This window comes from Hemicordylus capensis, chromosome 6 (assembly GCF_027244095.1).
Source record: "Hemicordylus capensis ecotype Gifberg chromosome 6, rHemCap1.1.pri, whole genome shotgun sequence".
Lineage (NCBI taxonomy): Eukaryota > Metazoa > Chordata > Lepidosauria > Squamata > Cordylidae > Hemicordylus > Hemicordylus capensis.
Window position 1 is genome coordinate 22,950,597 of NC_069662.1, and position 16,884 is coordinate 22,967,480.

A 16,884-nucleotide genomic window follows, 5' to 3' on the forward strand; every position below is an offset into this window, starting at 1 on the left:
AAATCAACAAGGGGGCATGGCTTCGAGGAGCCTCCTGTTCCTTTCCATCGACCTATGGCTGTGGTGCATGGCACATGCAGTGATGCCACATGTAGTCTGCCTTCAAGGGGACCTGAATGTTCAAGCACTCACTTTGAGCAGGCTGAAGACTATTTCCCACGAGTGGATGTTTGCTCGGGGCGTGCTTCAAGACTTGTTTGCAATGTGGAGTGTTCCGGTTCTGGATGTTTTTGCATCACCGGGCAATGCCCAGTGCGCCCTCTGTTGTTCAAGAGTAGGGAGAGGGAGGTACTCTCTGGGGGATGCATTTGTCCTGTCTTGGAAGGACTGCTTCGTTTCCCTTTTTTCTCCATTCCCACTCTTACCAAGAGTCCTTTGAAAGCTGAAGGAGGACCACTCCCGGGCCATCCTGATAGCCTCTTGGTGGCCCAGGAAGGCCTTGGTTTGTGGCTCTGATACGGTTGGCGGTAACTTATGTGCGCCTGCCGTCACTACCTTACCTTCTGTCACAGGAGAGGGGTCAGGAGCTCCGTCCAGAGATTCGGTCTCTTCATCTGGCTGCCTGGAAATCTTCCCGTTGAAACTCAGAGATGTTCTGATTGCGGCTAGGAAACCTTCGACAAGAATGTCGTATGGACATAAATTGACTCATTTTCTTGTTTTTGCTACTCAAAATAGGTTTGATGTACTTGTCTGTTCAAAATGTTTGTGCTTATCTTTTGTTTTTGAAAGAATCTGGTTTGAAACTCTCCTCTCTCCAAGTACATTTGGTGGCTATTGTGGAGCATTCGCCTGTCACTGGGGTTTCCTGGTTCAGGGATCCACTGGTGAAGAGGTTTATGAAAGGGCTTTCACATGTTTTGCTGGATGACCCCGTAATGTCGCGTGCTTGGGATTTGTCCGTGGTGCTAGGTGGTTTGTTACGCCCAACCTCCGAGTTGTTGGCTTTGGTTGATCCTTGCCTTCTTATGTGGAAGGTTGCCTTTTTAGTGGCGATCACCTCCGTGAGGAGGGTGAGTGAACTCCAAGCTCTGAGGGTTGATTTGCCATACCTTCAGTTTCATAAGGATAAGGTCGTGCTCCAACCGGATGTTCAGTTTCTTCCAGAAATTATTTCTGCCTTTCATTGTTCCCTGCCAGTTACCTTACCTGTATTTTTTCAGAACCCTTTGTCTGATGCAGAACGCAGATTGCATCGTTTGGATATTTGGAGGGCATTATCTTTCTATGTTCAAAGGTTGGCAGAGTGGAGAAAAACTCCTTCTCTGTTTGTTCTGTATGATGGGCCTCGCAAGGGTTTGCAAATTTCTTCGCAGTCCCTATCTAGCTGGATTGTTTCAGCTATTGACCTTTGCTAGTTTGGCAAATAAACAGTTGCCTGGGACTATAAGTCACACTCAGTTAGGTCCATGGCGGCCTCTGTTGCCTTTGATTGTGCGGTCCCGTTAGACACTATTTGTCAGGCAGCTACTTGGGCTTCACCCCATTCTTTTATTCGTCATTATGCTATTGATGCCAGAGTACAGAATGATGCTACATTTGGCAGGACTGTCCTGCAGTCTATTTTCAGTTGATGTGCTTTGTTTCTTTGAAACAAATGCATCTTGCTGAGTGCATCCATGTTTCTGTTTGGGTTTTCCCTCCATCTTGGGTACTAGCTTGTTGTGTGCCCATTGGTGTAAAGACAGAAACCACGTCGGAGAACTACAGGTTGCTTACCTGTAACTTTGGTTCTTCTAGTGGCCATCTGTTCTTTTACACACCCTTCCATTCTCCCTGCTGGATTTACTGAAGGCGAACTCCATGACTGAGGGGATGTGAAGTAGCGCAGCCACATATAGTGGCTGGTGGCGGAGTTCCCACCTAAATCAAGAGAATTGAACTTGTTAGGTTCCGACGAGGTCTTTGCACAGGCGCATAGCCCATTGGCATAAAAGAACAGATGGACACTAGAAGGACCAAAGTTACATATAAGTAACCTGTAGTTACTGGGTCTTTCCTCTTGACATTCACCTTTTTCTTCCCCCTTCTCTTCTCTTCTCCCACTGACGGACAGGAGGTAGACATCTACACAGTGAAGGTGGAGGATCTCACCTTCACATCGCCCTTCTGTCTCCAGGTGAAACGCAATGACTACATCCACGCCTTGGTAGCCTACTTCAACATAGAGTTCACCCGTTGCCACAAGCGCACCGGATTCTCCACCAGTAAGAGACAAAGCCTTGGTTTGCAGGAGATGGTGGTGGGGAGGTAGATGGGTGCTCTGGGAGTGTAGTTTTGGAGTGTCTCTGTTGAGGGGTGGACTTAGGGTGCCTGATAAACCATGGAACTTGCCATTTAAAAAATCTGCTTCCTTAATAGCTAATTAATGGTCTGCTATTGGCCAGAGCTTCTGGGGGATGTATGCTATTCTTGGCAAGCAGGTAGCTAAGTTGCAGCCAGAAGGAAGTCTAGTCAGTGGTTCTTGGGCTGGGCTTCTTTTCAGTCTACTTTAAAAAAATAATTTAGTAAATGAGAACTTTTGGACCACAAGGGCTGAATGCTTGGTGGAAAGGAGAAAGTATCAGCTCTTGGGGAAAGGGAAGGGCTCTTGATCATGGAGTAGATAAACTGTAGGGGACATACTATGTGAATGTGTGCGTCTTTCCCTTCTGGGTGTGCATCCCCATTGACCTGCATTACTCTCTGTCCCAAGGCCCTGAGTCTCCCTACACCCACTGGAAGCAGACAGTTTTCTACATGGAGGATTACCTAACAGTGAAGACAGGAGAGGAGATCTTTGGCACCATTGGCATGAAACCCAATGCCAAGAACAACGTGAGTCAGGAGTTTGGTTCTTATCCCTGTTGACTGTCTTTGGAAACCTCTACCACATTTATATGTAATTGTAAAAAGTCCACCCTAGTTCAAAGAGTACTTTGAGTTGCTCTTCTAGACATGAATGCAACACACCAAAATACTGGGGGTACAGTTGACATACTCTTTAAGAGGACATGGGGCCATAGCTCAGTGGTAAAGCATCTGCTTTGCATGCAGAACGTCCCAATGACATTCAGTCATTGGCATCTCCAGGTAAGGTTGGGAAAGACCCCTGCCTGAAACGCCAGAGAACCACTGTCGGCAGTGTAGAGTACTGAGCTAGATGAACCAGTAACAAGAGTTTATTCAGTGAAATGTGTGAAGGGCTTATCCTAGCTTTCCTGCAGCGATAGACACACAGCCTTATGGCAAGAGAGGAGACCACGCTACTCCCAATAAAGTTACAAGAGTATGAGCTGCTTCTCCATCTTTCTCTCTGAACAGTGCAGTCATTGAAAGGCTTTATGGACTTTAAAGTGCATTCGTTAAACTGAACTGACAAGTGAAGTGTGTTTGGAGAGGTCAGAGGCATTGGGACCCTGGCCCAGGACAGCCCTCTTGTGTTGCCGTGACTTTGCTTGACTCACAAGAGGACTGGGCGCATGCCAGGCTTAGGAATTCTGCTGCTTCCTGACATAATCTCGGCTGGAAGCTGATCTGAGTAAATCTCTCCACAGAAGCCTGTGTCAGATTCTTTTCTCCTTAGTGTGCAGACACATGCTATTACATTGTCCAACTCTATCCTCAAGCCACTAGGTTTCATCCTGCCTTCCCTTTGCTTCTCAAAGTTCAAAGCTTGAATAAGATGGAATATGTTAGGAATGCCAGTCACACCTAGCTTTTACACTTGGTGAGGAGTGGTAGTTCTAATTAGAGGCTCTTCTTCCTTCCCCAATGCTCCAGTTTGAACACAGTTTGCTGCACCAAGTCTAGGGGGAGGAAACTAGTCCATAGCAGCTTAAATCGTACATGTACAGTGAGGGAAATAAGTATTTGATCCCCTGCTGATTTTGTCCATTTATACTTGTACATTTGCATTAACGTGTATAATCCTGGTCTGTGCCAGTGTGATCTTTACTCTTCTCTTTCTCCCATCTCTCTCCTGTTCACAGCGAGATCTCGACTTCACCATCGACCTGGACTTCAAGGGCCAGCTGTGCGAGCTATCGTGTTCGACGGATTACCGCATGCGCTAGCCCATCTGCCCCTCTGCCAGTTTTTTTTTTCTCCACCTCTCCTCCTCGAACCTACCTTGCACCCAGAGCTAACCCTTCCTGTCCTATTCAGTTGACGTATCACTAATTCACTTCATTGTGTAGTTTCCCTGCTGTTGCTGCAACTCTGGGCCAGCAAGGAGAGGGGTCAGTATTAGAGGCTAGGGGGAGATAGCCAAGACCCCCCCCAACCACAACCCATTGCCCCTCCTTTTGAAAACCCCCCTGCCCCCTCAGGAACTGAGTCTGTTAGCACAACTGAAGACGCGCACGTGGTTTGTCCGTCCGTTTTTTGTTTCGAGGCCCAAATGCCAGCAGCAGACTTCCATCATGACTTTTTATCTCTGTCTGTTAAATCATTGTTGGTCTCCCCTGCCAAACTGTGATACCCAGAATCTCCCTCCCTCCCACTCCATCTCCAGAGCAACCCTGTTCCACACCATCATCTCCTCCTCCAGTGCAAAGGCTGCTCAGTTATCTTGGTGTGGAGAATATACATGCCTATCCGGTGCCCAACTAGGGAGATGGGAATCCCAACAGGCTTTTAACAAGAGGGTGTGTGGCGGAGGTGTGTGTGGAAAAGGCATCTCCATTTTGTGGGTGGTGTGTTTTTCACCGACGGTTTTGTACTTCCCCCTCTTAAATTCCTTATGGGTTTGTGGGTTTTTTGTTTTTAAGTCCCTTGCCCCTGGAAAGCTGACATTGTGTGACTGTTTCATAACTTATGGTTTTTATATGGTTACATTCATGAGGAAAAAAATAAAGAGGTTGAAACTAACTACTCCCCCCTCTTATTTCAAGGCCCTAGACAAGCACCCAGAGGTTCATATTTGTTTCATTTTTGTTGACTGCCCTCATCCTGGGAGAAAGAAGGTGATGCCCTCCATTCCTGAAATGCTGTTTTCTCTGGCCTTGCCCTTTGCTTTATTGAACAGAAGAACAGTATGCTTGGATGCCTGCTCAGTCCAAATTCAGCTGCACTGTGGAGAACTCAAGAACCAAAAGTTGGAACTTGCAAGTCAAAGCTACAGTCACACAAACAAGGGCCTTATTGAGTGCGCTTTACCGCCATTCTATTCCCACATGGGCTTGGTGTAGTTACAATTCTAGCTTTCTTTCCGCCATAGTATTTCCTTTGTCCTGCCATTCCTAAAACATGCAGAGTGGTGTTCAAAACCAGCCTAAACTTCATTCAGTCATTATTAAAACAGAAGCACAAGAAATGTGTTGTTTAAATATGTTGGGATAAGAGGGGAGCAGGTTATAGGATACCACCACCACCCCCCAAACATGGCTGGCTGTTTCCTTGGTCTTCCTCCTTCCTTGGTTCACAGTGATAAAGCCGGGCTTACCTTCAGTAAGACTGCTGTATCGTGTACCTCCAGACCCTGCTTCTTCCCTAGATGTACTGGAGATTTAATTTGGGAACATAGGAAGCTGCCATATACTGAGTCAGACCATTGGTGTTGTCTTCAGACTGGCAGTGGTTTCTCCAAGGTTGCAGGCAGGAATCACTCTCAGCCCTATCTTGGAGATGCCAGGGAGGGAACTTGAAACCTAGATGCTCTTCCCAGAGCGGCTCCATCCCAATGGGAATATCTTACAGTGCTCACACTTCTAGTCTCCCATTCATATTCAACCAGGGCAGTCCCTGTGTAGCTGAGGGGACAAGTCATGCTTGCTTGCCACAAGACCAGCTCTCCTTATTTACTACATTTATATCCTGCTCTCTAAGGAGCCCAGAAAGATGTACATGGTTATCTTTATCCTCATAGCAAACCTGTGAAGTAGGTTAAGCTGGAAGATAAGTGACTGATGACAGTCACCCATTGAGTTTCATGGCTGAATGGGGATTTGAACTCTGGTCTGCCCAGTCTCCAGCACTCTGAACCACTACACCATACTGGCTGTATGTTGCCCTTAATAATGCTAACCAAGTTTTGATTTCAAGTTCTGTTCAAGAGTAGAAGCTAGTTACTGTTAGTTGTGGTTAAGTATACTAGCTAGCTTGTCCTTTGATTGTGGTTAAGATGGGAATGGTTGTTGCATCTCGTTCAGAGGGGAAAATATGTGATTCTGTGGCTGAGAGAGCCAACATACTATTTAAGTACAGAATCAAACTCTGAGTAAGACCTGGGTTCAAAGAATTGCACGCCCAAGGAAGTTTTGGACTTATTTATCATATTTTAATATCACCTGATATATACATCTCTAGGCGGTATACAATAACTTGTATAACAGCAGCCTCTATCCTCCATGGCAAACTTCTTTTGAAGCTGAGGAAAGCCAGAAAAGCATTTATAATAGGGCATGGAAATCTGCCACTCAGAGGGAAGTCAACAGCTTCTTCAGGAGTACTTAAATAACTCTTCAGGTCCCAGCCAACAGCATCTTTTAGTAGGTCAACGGAAATTTAACAATTTATAGTGAGAACTAATTTGGTCCAGGTAAGTTAGGCAGTTCACAACTTCACCCACTTGCACCTCAAACCTTAATATTCTATTATCTTGAATTGGGGCGGATGACATCACAAACTGCATTTTGAGGTGTCCCTACAACTGTACCAAATGTGGTCCAAATTATTTCCCTCTTGCACCTCAAACATTCATCTGTCCGCCATCTTGAATCAGGGTGGATGACGACATTACATACTACAGCCTTGTGCTATCCTTACCAGTGCAGCAGATTTGGTTCAAGTCAGTGAGGTGGTTAACAAGTTAGTTGAATTGCACCTCAAATATTCCTGTGTCCGCCATCTTGAAATGGGGTGAATGACATTACAAACTACACACTGAGGTGTCCCTAGGTTACTCACTAGAACTACCAAATTTGGTATACACACAGAATGCTGGGTGATCTCAAGCCTATTAGAAAGTGGGCTAAAAATGCTGGCAGCTTTGGCTACAGGAACATCTCCCTTGCTTTCCCTCACAGGAAGCTCTTGTTTTGTGAAGGCAAGTACTGTATGAGTATCCCAGATTTCTGTAGTCGAGGCTAAACAAGTAATGCATAGCCTCATTTAGTAGTAGAAGCCTGCTGTGCAAAGAAGTCCACGCAGCACACCACCTTTCTCCTGGCCTTATGTGGGCTCTGTTTGAGGAGTTAAAAGGGCTTGTTAAGCTGAGGTAGCTTTGGGCCAGAGAGATTCTTGTTCTCTTGAAAGTGAAGTATTTTTCTCCAAGCAGGAAGAGGGGAGTTATGTGTGTGTGGGGGGGAGGCTGGCTGGAGTATGAACTGGGAAATCCAACCCACCAAGTGAACTGTAGCTTGAAAAAAGGCAGTGTGTCTGTCTTGGTCATCTTTATGCACGGGGTGCAAAGCTGCTGTTGCTGCTTTGGCTTCTAATCTAAGCTATGGATTGGCATTGCTTGCCTTCATTGTGTATTTAAATTAAAACACTGTGGCAGGAAAAGCTAGATTCTGCAGGCTCTGTAAGTAAGAGTGCTTGGTGCTGTGTTCATACTAATTTTCACATTGTGCTTATTTCTGCCTCTTCTCTTAGCACAGAGTTTCTCAAACTTGGGTCCCCAGAAGCTGTTGAACTACAACTCACATCATCCCCTTTGGTCATTGTGGCTGGGTTTGATGGGAGTTGTAGTTTCTGCCCTAGCAGTTAGTTAAAGAAAGATTGTGCCGTCGGGTCAGAGTTGACTCCTGGTGACTACGGAGCCGTGTGTTTTTCTTGGTAGAACACCGGAGGAGTTTACCATTGCCTCGTCCCGTGCAGTATGAGATGATGCCTTTCGGCACCTTCCTATATCACTGCTGGCCAATATAGGTTTTTCTCATAGTCTGGGAAACAAACCAGCAGGGATTTGAACTGACAGCCTCTTGTTCTCTAGGCAAGTTGCTTCCCCGCTGTGCCATGAGGTGCCAGGAGCACTTTAGTTATATACTGATATCACCTGATATATCACCAGTATATAACTAGGATGAAGGAATCATGGTTAAACTAGGATGTCTGCAGTATAGGTATGGCCTGAGAAAACTGGACCGTCTGGGCTAGCGAGGCTGACCAAGAAATGGTCATTCCGCTCGCCCCCTTGGCCGGTGTGTTCTCTGGCAGCAGCGACTCTCAAGCCGCCTGCGACCCGCTGCCCTTAGCTGTAGGGGCCGCCACTTTTTGCTCCTTAGAGATTACTGGGTGCAAGTGTTGTGGCCGCAACCCACTCGGCGTGGCATACCATGGGGGCCACAGAATCCTCAGAGGGAGGGAGAAGCCTCCCTCTCACAGCGCAAAGTCTCTGCCACCATAATAATAAGGCGTGAAAACAAACCGCGCAATGCGAACTGTCTCTCCGATTTCCCCCTGACTTGACAAGCTCAGGAGAAATGAGGGAATAACAGCAAATAAAATTAACAGCAGATAAAAAGAGCAAGAACAGTAGGCAAAAAACAGAGCGAAGCGAAAAGGCACCTGCTGGAGCGAGACAGGGCAAAAGGTTGAGGGGGACTGCCCCTTCCTCCTGGAAAGAGGAAAAGCTCACTCACTCCAAACTCCTACTGTACTTTGCCGAGTTTCTGCCGAGGAGCTGTTTCATAGCTTCTCAACTCCAGCAATGGGATCACAGCAATGTAGCAGTCCTGGCATAGTTACAGTGGGAGAGTAAAGTGGGCCATCAAAATCCCTTTCCGGACAGGGTCTCCATGTTGCAATGTAGGCCAATTCATCAAGCACACTGAAATGCCTATTTTTATAAAAACACTGGAAACCCTGTCATTTATTAGCAGAGCTGCGAGTGTGAACGGGACACACAATTCATGCAAATTAGCTTCACATTCTTTATTGCACATTGTGGAATGGGATGGCATTCCCCCACTTCAGCACACACTCCCTAGGGCTTGGTGACTAGATCTTGATGCAAACAGAGGAATCAAAAAGCGACCAGAAAAATCCCATCTTACTCCACAGGGGCATGTATGGATGTGGTCTTCCAGCCTCCTCCCTCAGGGCTCCCTTCTGGGGTGAAAATGTTACTTCTCCAAGGGTGCATAATTCAACAGCTTCTCAATCAAATCCACATGGGACAGAAGCATCCGCCGGCAGCAGTAGCGCTTTAGGCCGAGTGCGTCCAGCGCATCCCTGGGAGACACAATGGAAGAATCAGCAGGAGTGCCTAAACTAAACAGCCAGAATCAATACGAGCTTGTAGAAGTCGAGGGGGAGGCCATACAGGAGGACCTCGGGATTCGTGGGGGTCCCATTCTCAGCTAGTGCTGTGGATGCCAAAACCATGAATACCAAGGCATTGGGGAAATGGAAAGCCGGGAGCTTGGTTCCTGGATACTTCAAAAATTGCATACAATGGCCCTTAAAATACCTGAAAAGTGCCATACTGTGCTCCACAGGTCCCCCGCATTCCAACAAAGCCCCCGCAAAGTACCAAAATCCATTTTTAAAGTGAAAAATTGCAGTTTTCAGACCTTTTGGGGGTCAAAATGAGCTCCAGGGTCATTTCCTGCTGCCTCCAATTTATGGATACACTGATTTAACCTTTTCCCCCACTACCAGGTTTTCCTTATGTATACCGAGGTTGGGTGTCAATTACCCAACCACAGATACACAAAACCCTGAGTGCCAGACCTGTTATTAACGAGATCTTCCTGTATTTAAATACATAAGAGCTGTGCTGGATCAGTCCAAGGCCCATCTAATCCAGCATCCTGTTTCCCACACTGGCCTACTCGATGCCTCTGGGAAGCCCGCAAGAAGATGAAGGCATGCCCTCTCTCCTACTGTTGCTCCCCTGCAACTGGTATTCAGAGGCATCCTGCATCCAAAACTAGAAGTAACCTTACAGCCATCCACAGATCTGTGCCTCCCTGAACTTGTATAACCTCCTTTTAAAGTCGTACAAGCTGGTGGCCAGCCCCCAGCCTGTGGCAGAGAATTCCATAGACATATAGGGTTCAGTTCTGCTCACACGCTCTCAGAAAGGATACTGCAGAACTGGGAAAGGTTCACAAATGGGCAATCAAAATAGGGAGCTGGTGTTTGTTCCTTCCAAGGAAAGGCTAAAGCATTTATGTTTTTTAGATGGGGGTGGAGGAGGTTATCATGGAGGCTTATAAAGTTATGCATGGTGTGAAGGGAGTAAATAGAACACAAACTTTTCTCTCACACAATAGTAGAAGGCAAGTCTCATCCAGTAATGCTGACTGGCAATAGATTTGGGAAAGACAAAATTAAGCACTTCTTCACACAATGCAAAATTAACTTATGAAATGTGTTGCCACAAGATGTGATGGTGGCCACTAGGTGGCTTGAAAAGGGAGACAAATCTAGAGAGGACAAGTCTATCAATGGCTATTACCCATGAGTGCTAAATGAAACCTCCAGGTCTAGAGGCAGTCTCTCTCTGAATACCCAACTGTATGGGGGCAACAGCAAGGGAAGGCTACTGCCTTTAAGCCCGGTTTGTGGGCTTTCCCAAAAGCTTCTAGCTGGCCACGATTGGAAGCAGAATGCTGGACTCATTAAACTCTTGGGCTGATCCTACAAGACTCTTTGAGCCCTTTCTCAGGGTCGCATGAGAGGGCGAGTGGTGGGGAAGGCAACAGAAGCTTGCCTTCCCCGCAGACATTCCGGACGGGGGGGGGGTCTGGGTGTGCGGACTGCGCGCCCAGACCAGTGCTCCCTGTAACAGAGATTCCCAGATGCTGTTCACTACAACTCCCACAATCCCCAGCCAAAGGCCATTACAGCTGGGGATGCTGGGAGTTGTAGTGAACAACATCTGGGAATCCCTGGTAAAAGGAAGACTAGCCCAGACAGTCTGCAGCTGCCATGGGCATCGTCCCGGCCCCCCCGGAAATCCCACACTGCACCATGCGAGTGTGCACTGCATTGTGGGGATTTCCCCAATGATGGGCGGGAACTTGTCAGTGCTTCAGTGCCTGCTGAAAGCAGCCAGCACTGACACATGGTCAGGGAAACGGGGTTAAGGGAGCACTCGTTCCCTTAACCTTGTTGAAGAGACCAGCTTCTTAGCTGGGTTTGCCACCGAGGCTCTGCAGGGAGCTGGCTGCCACGGGTAGCCAAGCCTGGTCTTAGCTGCCCTAGCCCACTCTTGCCTGCTCGTGAGAACAGCTTCTTTTTATTTCATCATCATCATCATCATCATCATCATTATTTATTAATCATTTATTCGATTTTTATACCGCCCTTCCGAAATGGCTCAGGGCAGTATTACAATTAAAAACAGAAACCATTAAAACCAATAACAAATAAAACAGAGATATAAATATTAACACCAATTAAAACATCTTTAAAAACATTTAAACTATCATAACAATTAAAACCCTGAAAACCAGGTTAGCATTAAAACAATTAAAACTAATTAAAAACCCTGAAAGGCCAGGCCAAACAGATAGATGGGTTTTAAGGGGTCTCTTGAAGGTCAGTAAGGAATTAAGGTTACGAATTTCTGCTGGGAGCGCATTCCACAGCCTGGGAGCAGCCACAGAGAAGGCCCGCCTCTGAGTCACACCAAACGAACTGGTAGTAACTGGAGACGGACCTCCTCAGATGACCTTAATGTGTGGCATATCTCAGGGGTTTGCTCTGGACCAGGGATTCCCAGCCTTGGGTCCCTGGATGGACTACAACTCCCATCATCCTCCAGCCACAAGGCCATTGTGGCTGGGGACGGTGGGAGTTGTAGTCCAACATCTGGGGACCCAAGGCTGGGAATCCCTGCTCTGGACAATGTGTGCCTCTTTTCCCAGATAGGGTTGTAAAACTTTTCTATTGCCCCCTGGCTCCTGAGCCTTTAAAGAAAAGCCTTCTTAATTGCATTGGTCAGTTTGCCGGGGGGTGGGGCATATTATGCTCAACATGGGCTGGTTCGGGGGGTGGGGAACCATAATCTAAATTGGCCCCTTTGGGGTCTTTTTTTTTTTTTTTAAAGGCAAGATACTTTTTTGTTCTGTTTTAAATGAAAGCTGAACGTTCCGGGATGGGGCTCAGAATATCTTGAGGATGTCAGGCCCCCATTGATCTCTCTGAGGCCATAGCCCACATTGGACAGGGGACCAGGCTTTACAACCAGCAACGGGGTAATTCACGCAATCAAAAGCTGTGTTCTACCCAGGTTTGGGAGCTGTGTGTGCTCCCAGTTTTCGGTTGTGTGGAAGCCAGGTTCTGGCAACTGGAAGCAAGGTAGGAAGTGTGGCAACTGCTTTGCTTCCCCACACAATCACTTCTACCCAGGTTTTCCTCCTACCCTACTTCCACACAACCGAAAATTGGGAGCACACACAGCTCCCAAACCCAGGTAGAACAGTTTTTGATTGTGTGAATAATCTCAATAAGAGAGAAGAGAGCTGTGGTTGCAACTGAGGGACAGTGTTGTGTGTGTGTGTGTAGGTGTTAACCCCCACCCAACTCACCCTTCCGTGTATTCGGCCTGCAAAAGGCCCAGGTACGCTTCCCATTTGTTGCCCACGACTTTGCCACAGGTGAAACAGCGAACAGGGATGATCATTGTGAGGCAACCTAGAGAGAAATGTATGGGTGGGGAAGAAAAGTCACTCAGGACACCACGAGAGCCTTCTTTTCTTTCAGCCCACCAACTGTTCTTGTCTTTCTAGCCTCCCTTCCCAAGTCCACCTGTGGACTTTGCCAGAAATGCCCCAGCTGACTCCTGACAGCAACTGTTCTCTCAGCCCCTCACCTGCAATAAACAAGGTAATCAGGGGTTCACAAATATGGTTACCGCATCACCACTGCTGACTGCAAGTTTCAGTTCTGGTAACCAGCAGGGAAAATATTGATGACAGAAAGCCAGTGTGGTGTAATGGTCAGGAAATCCGAACGTCAAATCCCCACTCAGCCACAAAGCTGACTGGGTGAGCTTGGGTCAGGCACCAACTCTCAGTCTAACCTACTTCACAGGGCTGTTGTGAGGATAAGTCGTAGGAATTGGGAGAAATTATTGTGCGTGCTCCCAGGAGCTCTTTGGAAGGACAGGATGCAGATGAAGTCCTACTGAAATTTCTGAGACTTAAAACTTAGTCCAGATCTTGCTCAAATGTATGAAAGAATTATTATACTGTATGTATGTGTGTGTGTATATATATGTGTGTATGTGTATATATATACATACACACACACAGAGGCGGGTTCAGATGGCACAGCCTAGTGTTCAGGGCAAGGATGTGCCAAGAGCGTGCCCACCTGGGTCACTGAAGGATGTCCTGATCACACTTTGATTGTGTGAGATAGGCAATCAGCTGAATCGACCCACTACATGCCCTTCAAAACCCTGGTAAAACAGCACGACAGGACATCCTTCAGGTAAGAGATGGTGTACGCGAACTCAGCACATCCTGCCCTGAACATGTGTGCCAGCAGATGCTCATCCGAACCAGACTTGTGTGTTCTATACATGCACACACACCTATAAGCAATAAACATAATAAACACAGGAGTGAAACCTTAGATGCTTACATATTTCCCCCAATACAGTCTCTTTCAAAATGGCATCAAGCTGCATTTTGTGTGAGGATACTCTCCCCCCACCCCTCTCACACACACACAGCTCTTCTGTGTGATACAAAAGAAATGTACTTGCTTTGCCTCGCTGAGAGCGAGAAGCACTTAAGCCAAGTTTTCCTGGCCACTAGGAACAATGGCTGGCTAACAAACCCAGTCAAAATTTATGAGCTCTTGGGAAATAATCATACTGTGCCGCCTTACAGTCTTTCTGCAATGGTTGCTAATACAACACATATGAAGTCCTTTTTAAAGCACCCTAAACATGCCGAGTGTGTTACGACCCACACACAGTTTGCCCAACTGTGCAATGCCCCAGCCCACATTCCTTGCATCTCCTGTTCTGTAGTCCCGCCCCACAAAAAGCCGGCCCCAAACAGCAGGCCTCTGGAGTGCGCTTTTGGCAGAAGAGGCAATAAATGGAAGGCGCCGCCTCTCCTTCTTCGGGGCCCCTCAAACACATCTGTTTCTCAGATACAGCGCGGGGGGGGGGTGTTGAAAAGAGGGCCTGATGCCATGTTGCTCCTTTGTGTGTAGGGGGAAGCGGGCCATTAAGTGGCAAGACAGAGATGCTCGCTATTCCTGAGAAGTTGGGCCTGGATTAGGTTATTGCGGGGTGTTAAAAGCAAAATGGATTTCGGGGCACGTGTCAGTTGTTTGAAGTGGAGATGCCGTCTTCTTATCTAATGAAACACGATAAAAGGACGGGGGAAGACATGGGGCGAACGGGGGGGGGTTGAAAGAAGGCAGGGTCGTCATCGTGTTCCAGGCAGAGCAGTGCGTTGGAACTTAATATCTGCATGCCAGACAGGCATTCAACCAGTGCTGCTCTTCCGGTTACCACACCCGCTCGCTTTTAAAATGCTTCCCCAATTGTATTTTCGCTTCCCGCGCAGCTGCTGCAGGCAGGCGGCTCGTCAGGGGAAAGGAGACAGCCATAGCTTCTCTCGTTCCCCAAACTGGTCCCAACCGGGGTGTGCGTTATTTCCTCTCTGTATCTCCCCCACTCTCCCTTGATCTGCCTGCCTGCAGTGCTGGCTGGCCCCAGTTTTCCCCCTTAACTCGGCCCTCTCCCCCGCCAGCACAACGCGCCGCCCCGTTTGCAAACTTGTGCGGAGGTCATCGAATCCTCTTCCCTCCTTCTCCCTCCAGATGGACGCTTTCCTTCCTCCCCCGACCCCCCGCGCGCTCCTACAGCTCTCACCTTCTTCCGGCCTCCGCCTGCTTTGCTCTGCCCCGGATCGCTCCCAAATGCTGGCGCAGCAGCGTTGCCCGCAGTTTTGTTTGTGCGGCGTCCTCCTCGTCTTCCCGCTAGAGGGAGGCAAAGGGCAGCGGAACCGCGGCAGGAGGCGGGGACAGACAGAGCCGCAGCGGCTGAAATTGGAGCCCGCCTGCATAACGGATTCCAGTTTTCCTTTCTTTGGAGAGAATAAATAACATGGGTTTGCAGACGAAGAAGGCTCCTTTTAACTTCGCGTCTTCCAAGTTCACCCAACTAACTTACTTCTTTTCTTTTCTTTTTCTGTATTTGATCATTGTACAGGAGAGCGTGTAGTGTTTACGTTTTTGTATTTCTTAAATTTCTTATCTTTTTTTTTTTTTAATTATCCCACCTTTCTCTAAGCAGCCCCAAAATGGCTTACAAACAGTATTAAAATCACATTGATATGACACGTAGGGCAGAATCTAGACTACAGTAATTATGATTAAATCCCAATATGCATTTTTCAACGCATGAATAATCTGTGCACCGAGTAACATAGGTATCAATATTATTATTATTATTATTATTTTTACGTTTATATCCCGCTCTTCCTCCAAGGAGCCCAGAGCGGTGTACTACATACTTGAGTTTCTCTTTCACAACAACCCTGTGAAGTAGGTTAGGCTGAGAGAGAAGTGACTGGCCCAGAGTCACCTAGCTAGTTTTATGGCTGAATGGGAATTTGAACTCGGGTCTCCCTGGTCCTAGTCCAGCACTCTAACCATGTGCAGTTATTCACATGTTATGCTGAACACATGCACAACAGTACACTTTCGGTCTGCATTTCAGGGGTTCTGTTCCCAGGTTCATGTTTAAAATGAACACACAGGTACAGGCCCTCACACAAAAACATACATGACACCTGAACACATGTACAACATAATGTCTGCGTAGGCCTTAAGCCCCATTGAAATTAATTAGGCTGAGGCTTGTCAAGCCTCAATTATACTGGGGAGACTAGAGTTCAAATCTCCATCAGCCTTGAAACTTGCTGCATGTATCTCTGGGCCAGTCAATTATCTCTCAGCCTAACCTACCTCACAGGATGGATACGAGAATAAACATAGCCATGTATACTGTTCTGGGCTCCTTGGAAGAAGAGTGGAATATAAATATAATAAATTATATGAAGCTGCCATATACTGAGTCAGACCATTGGTCCATCTAGCTCAGTATTGTCTACACAGACTGGCAGCGGCTTCTCCAAGGTTGCAGGCAGGAATCTCTCTCAGCCCTATCTTGCAGATGCCGGGGGGGGGGGGAACTTGGAACCTCCTGCTCTTCCCAGAGCGGCTCCATCTTACAGTGCTCACACATCGTCTCCCATTCATATGCAACCAGGGTGGACCCTGCTTAGCTAAGGAACAAGTAATGCTTGCTACTACAAGACCTGATCTCCTCTCAGATCAGCTCTCCTCTCAGACATGCATACATACATCAATGACTAAGTCTGGATTTTTCCCATATTATAAATACAACCATCTATTACATATTTTGAATAATTGTTTGTTTGGTACAAAATAAAGTCATACTTCCCAATGACCTACAGATACCAAATTTTGCATACACAATCCTGCCACTGAAATTAGCTAAAGTACTACTTTTTGCACTACTTTTTACATGAGAATATGCTTGGTGAAAGTTTTTTTTTTTTAGTTATTGTTTTTTAAAAAGTCTCTGTCTTGCTCCATAACTTCCTATCAGTCTTTGTTTGGTTCCTGTTCTCTCTCTTTCTGTTAGGAAGACAGATAGATATGCACACAGGCCTACCTTACAGGACTGTTGGAGGGATTAGGAGATAACTATACAATATTATGTCTCTATCTTCCTGCTCAAACAGCCGCAGTTTATCAATTTAAGGTGTTTCTCTTCAGTACCTTTTGCACCGGCAGGTCAGTTTACTTTCTATCCTCCTCGGGAGTAAATTAACTGATGCGTGAGGATGAGCTGACAGTGTGGAACGTTTTCTGTCAAAATTGGTGTCATTTTATTTTATGTATAATATTTATAAACTGCCTAACACCTACATCTCAAGGCAGTGTTGGCGATGT

The 16,884-nt window shown here is 46.9% G+C and overlaps 2 protein-coding genes across 4 annotated transcripts in view; one reads left to right on the plus strand and one right to left on the minus strand.

Moving 5' to 3' along the window:
• The window catches only part of PRMT1 (protein arginine methyltransferase 1), a 30,373-nt gene extending 25,522 nt beyond the window's left edge, over window positions 1-4,851 (plus strand). For both annotated transcript variants that reach the window (XM_053266375.1, XM_053266374.1), the window contains 3 exons: window positions 2,057-2,207; window positions 2,696-2,817; window positions 3,972-4,851. In XM_053266375.1, coding sequence (XP_053122350.1) covers window positions 2,057-2,207; window positions 2,696-2,817; window positions 3,972-4,055 — 357 coding nt within the window. In that variant the 3' untranslated portion in view covers window positions 4,056-4,851. The remainder of the gene's footprint in view (window positions 1-2,056; window positions 2,208-2,695; window positions 2,818-3,971) is intronic.
• A 3,990-nt stretch (window positions 4,852-8,841) lies between these two features.
• Window positions 8,842-14,918, minus strand: LOC128331697 (DNA-directed RNA polymerases I, II, and III subunit RPABC5-like). 2 transcript variants are annotated; one of them, XM_053265431.1, is made up of 3 exons: window positions 14,774-14,918; window positions 12,465-12,570; window positions 8,842-9,156 (listed from the first exon to the last, which is right to left on the minus strand). In XM_053265431.1, the coding sequence occupies exons 2-3, from the start codon at window positions 12,557-12,559 to the stop codon at window positions 9,048-9,050; spliced, it is 204 nt and encodes a 67-aa protein (XP_053121406.1). In that variant the 5' UTR covers window positions 12,560-12,570; window positions 14,774-14,918; the 3' UTR covers window positions 8,842-9,047. The 2 variants fall into 2 exon arrangements, with proteins under 2 accessions (XP_053121406.1, XP_053121407.1); XM_053265432.1 differs by lacking the exon at window positions 14,774-14,918 and adding an exon at window positions 14,678-14,738.
• Between the last annotated feature and the right edge of the window lie 1,966 nt (window positions 14,919-16,884).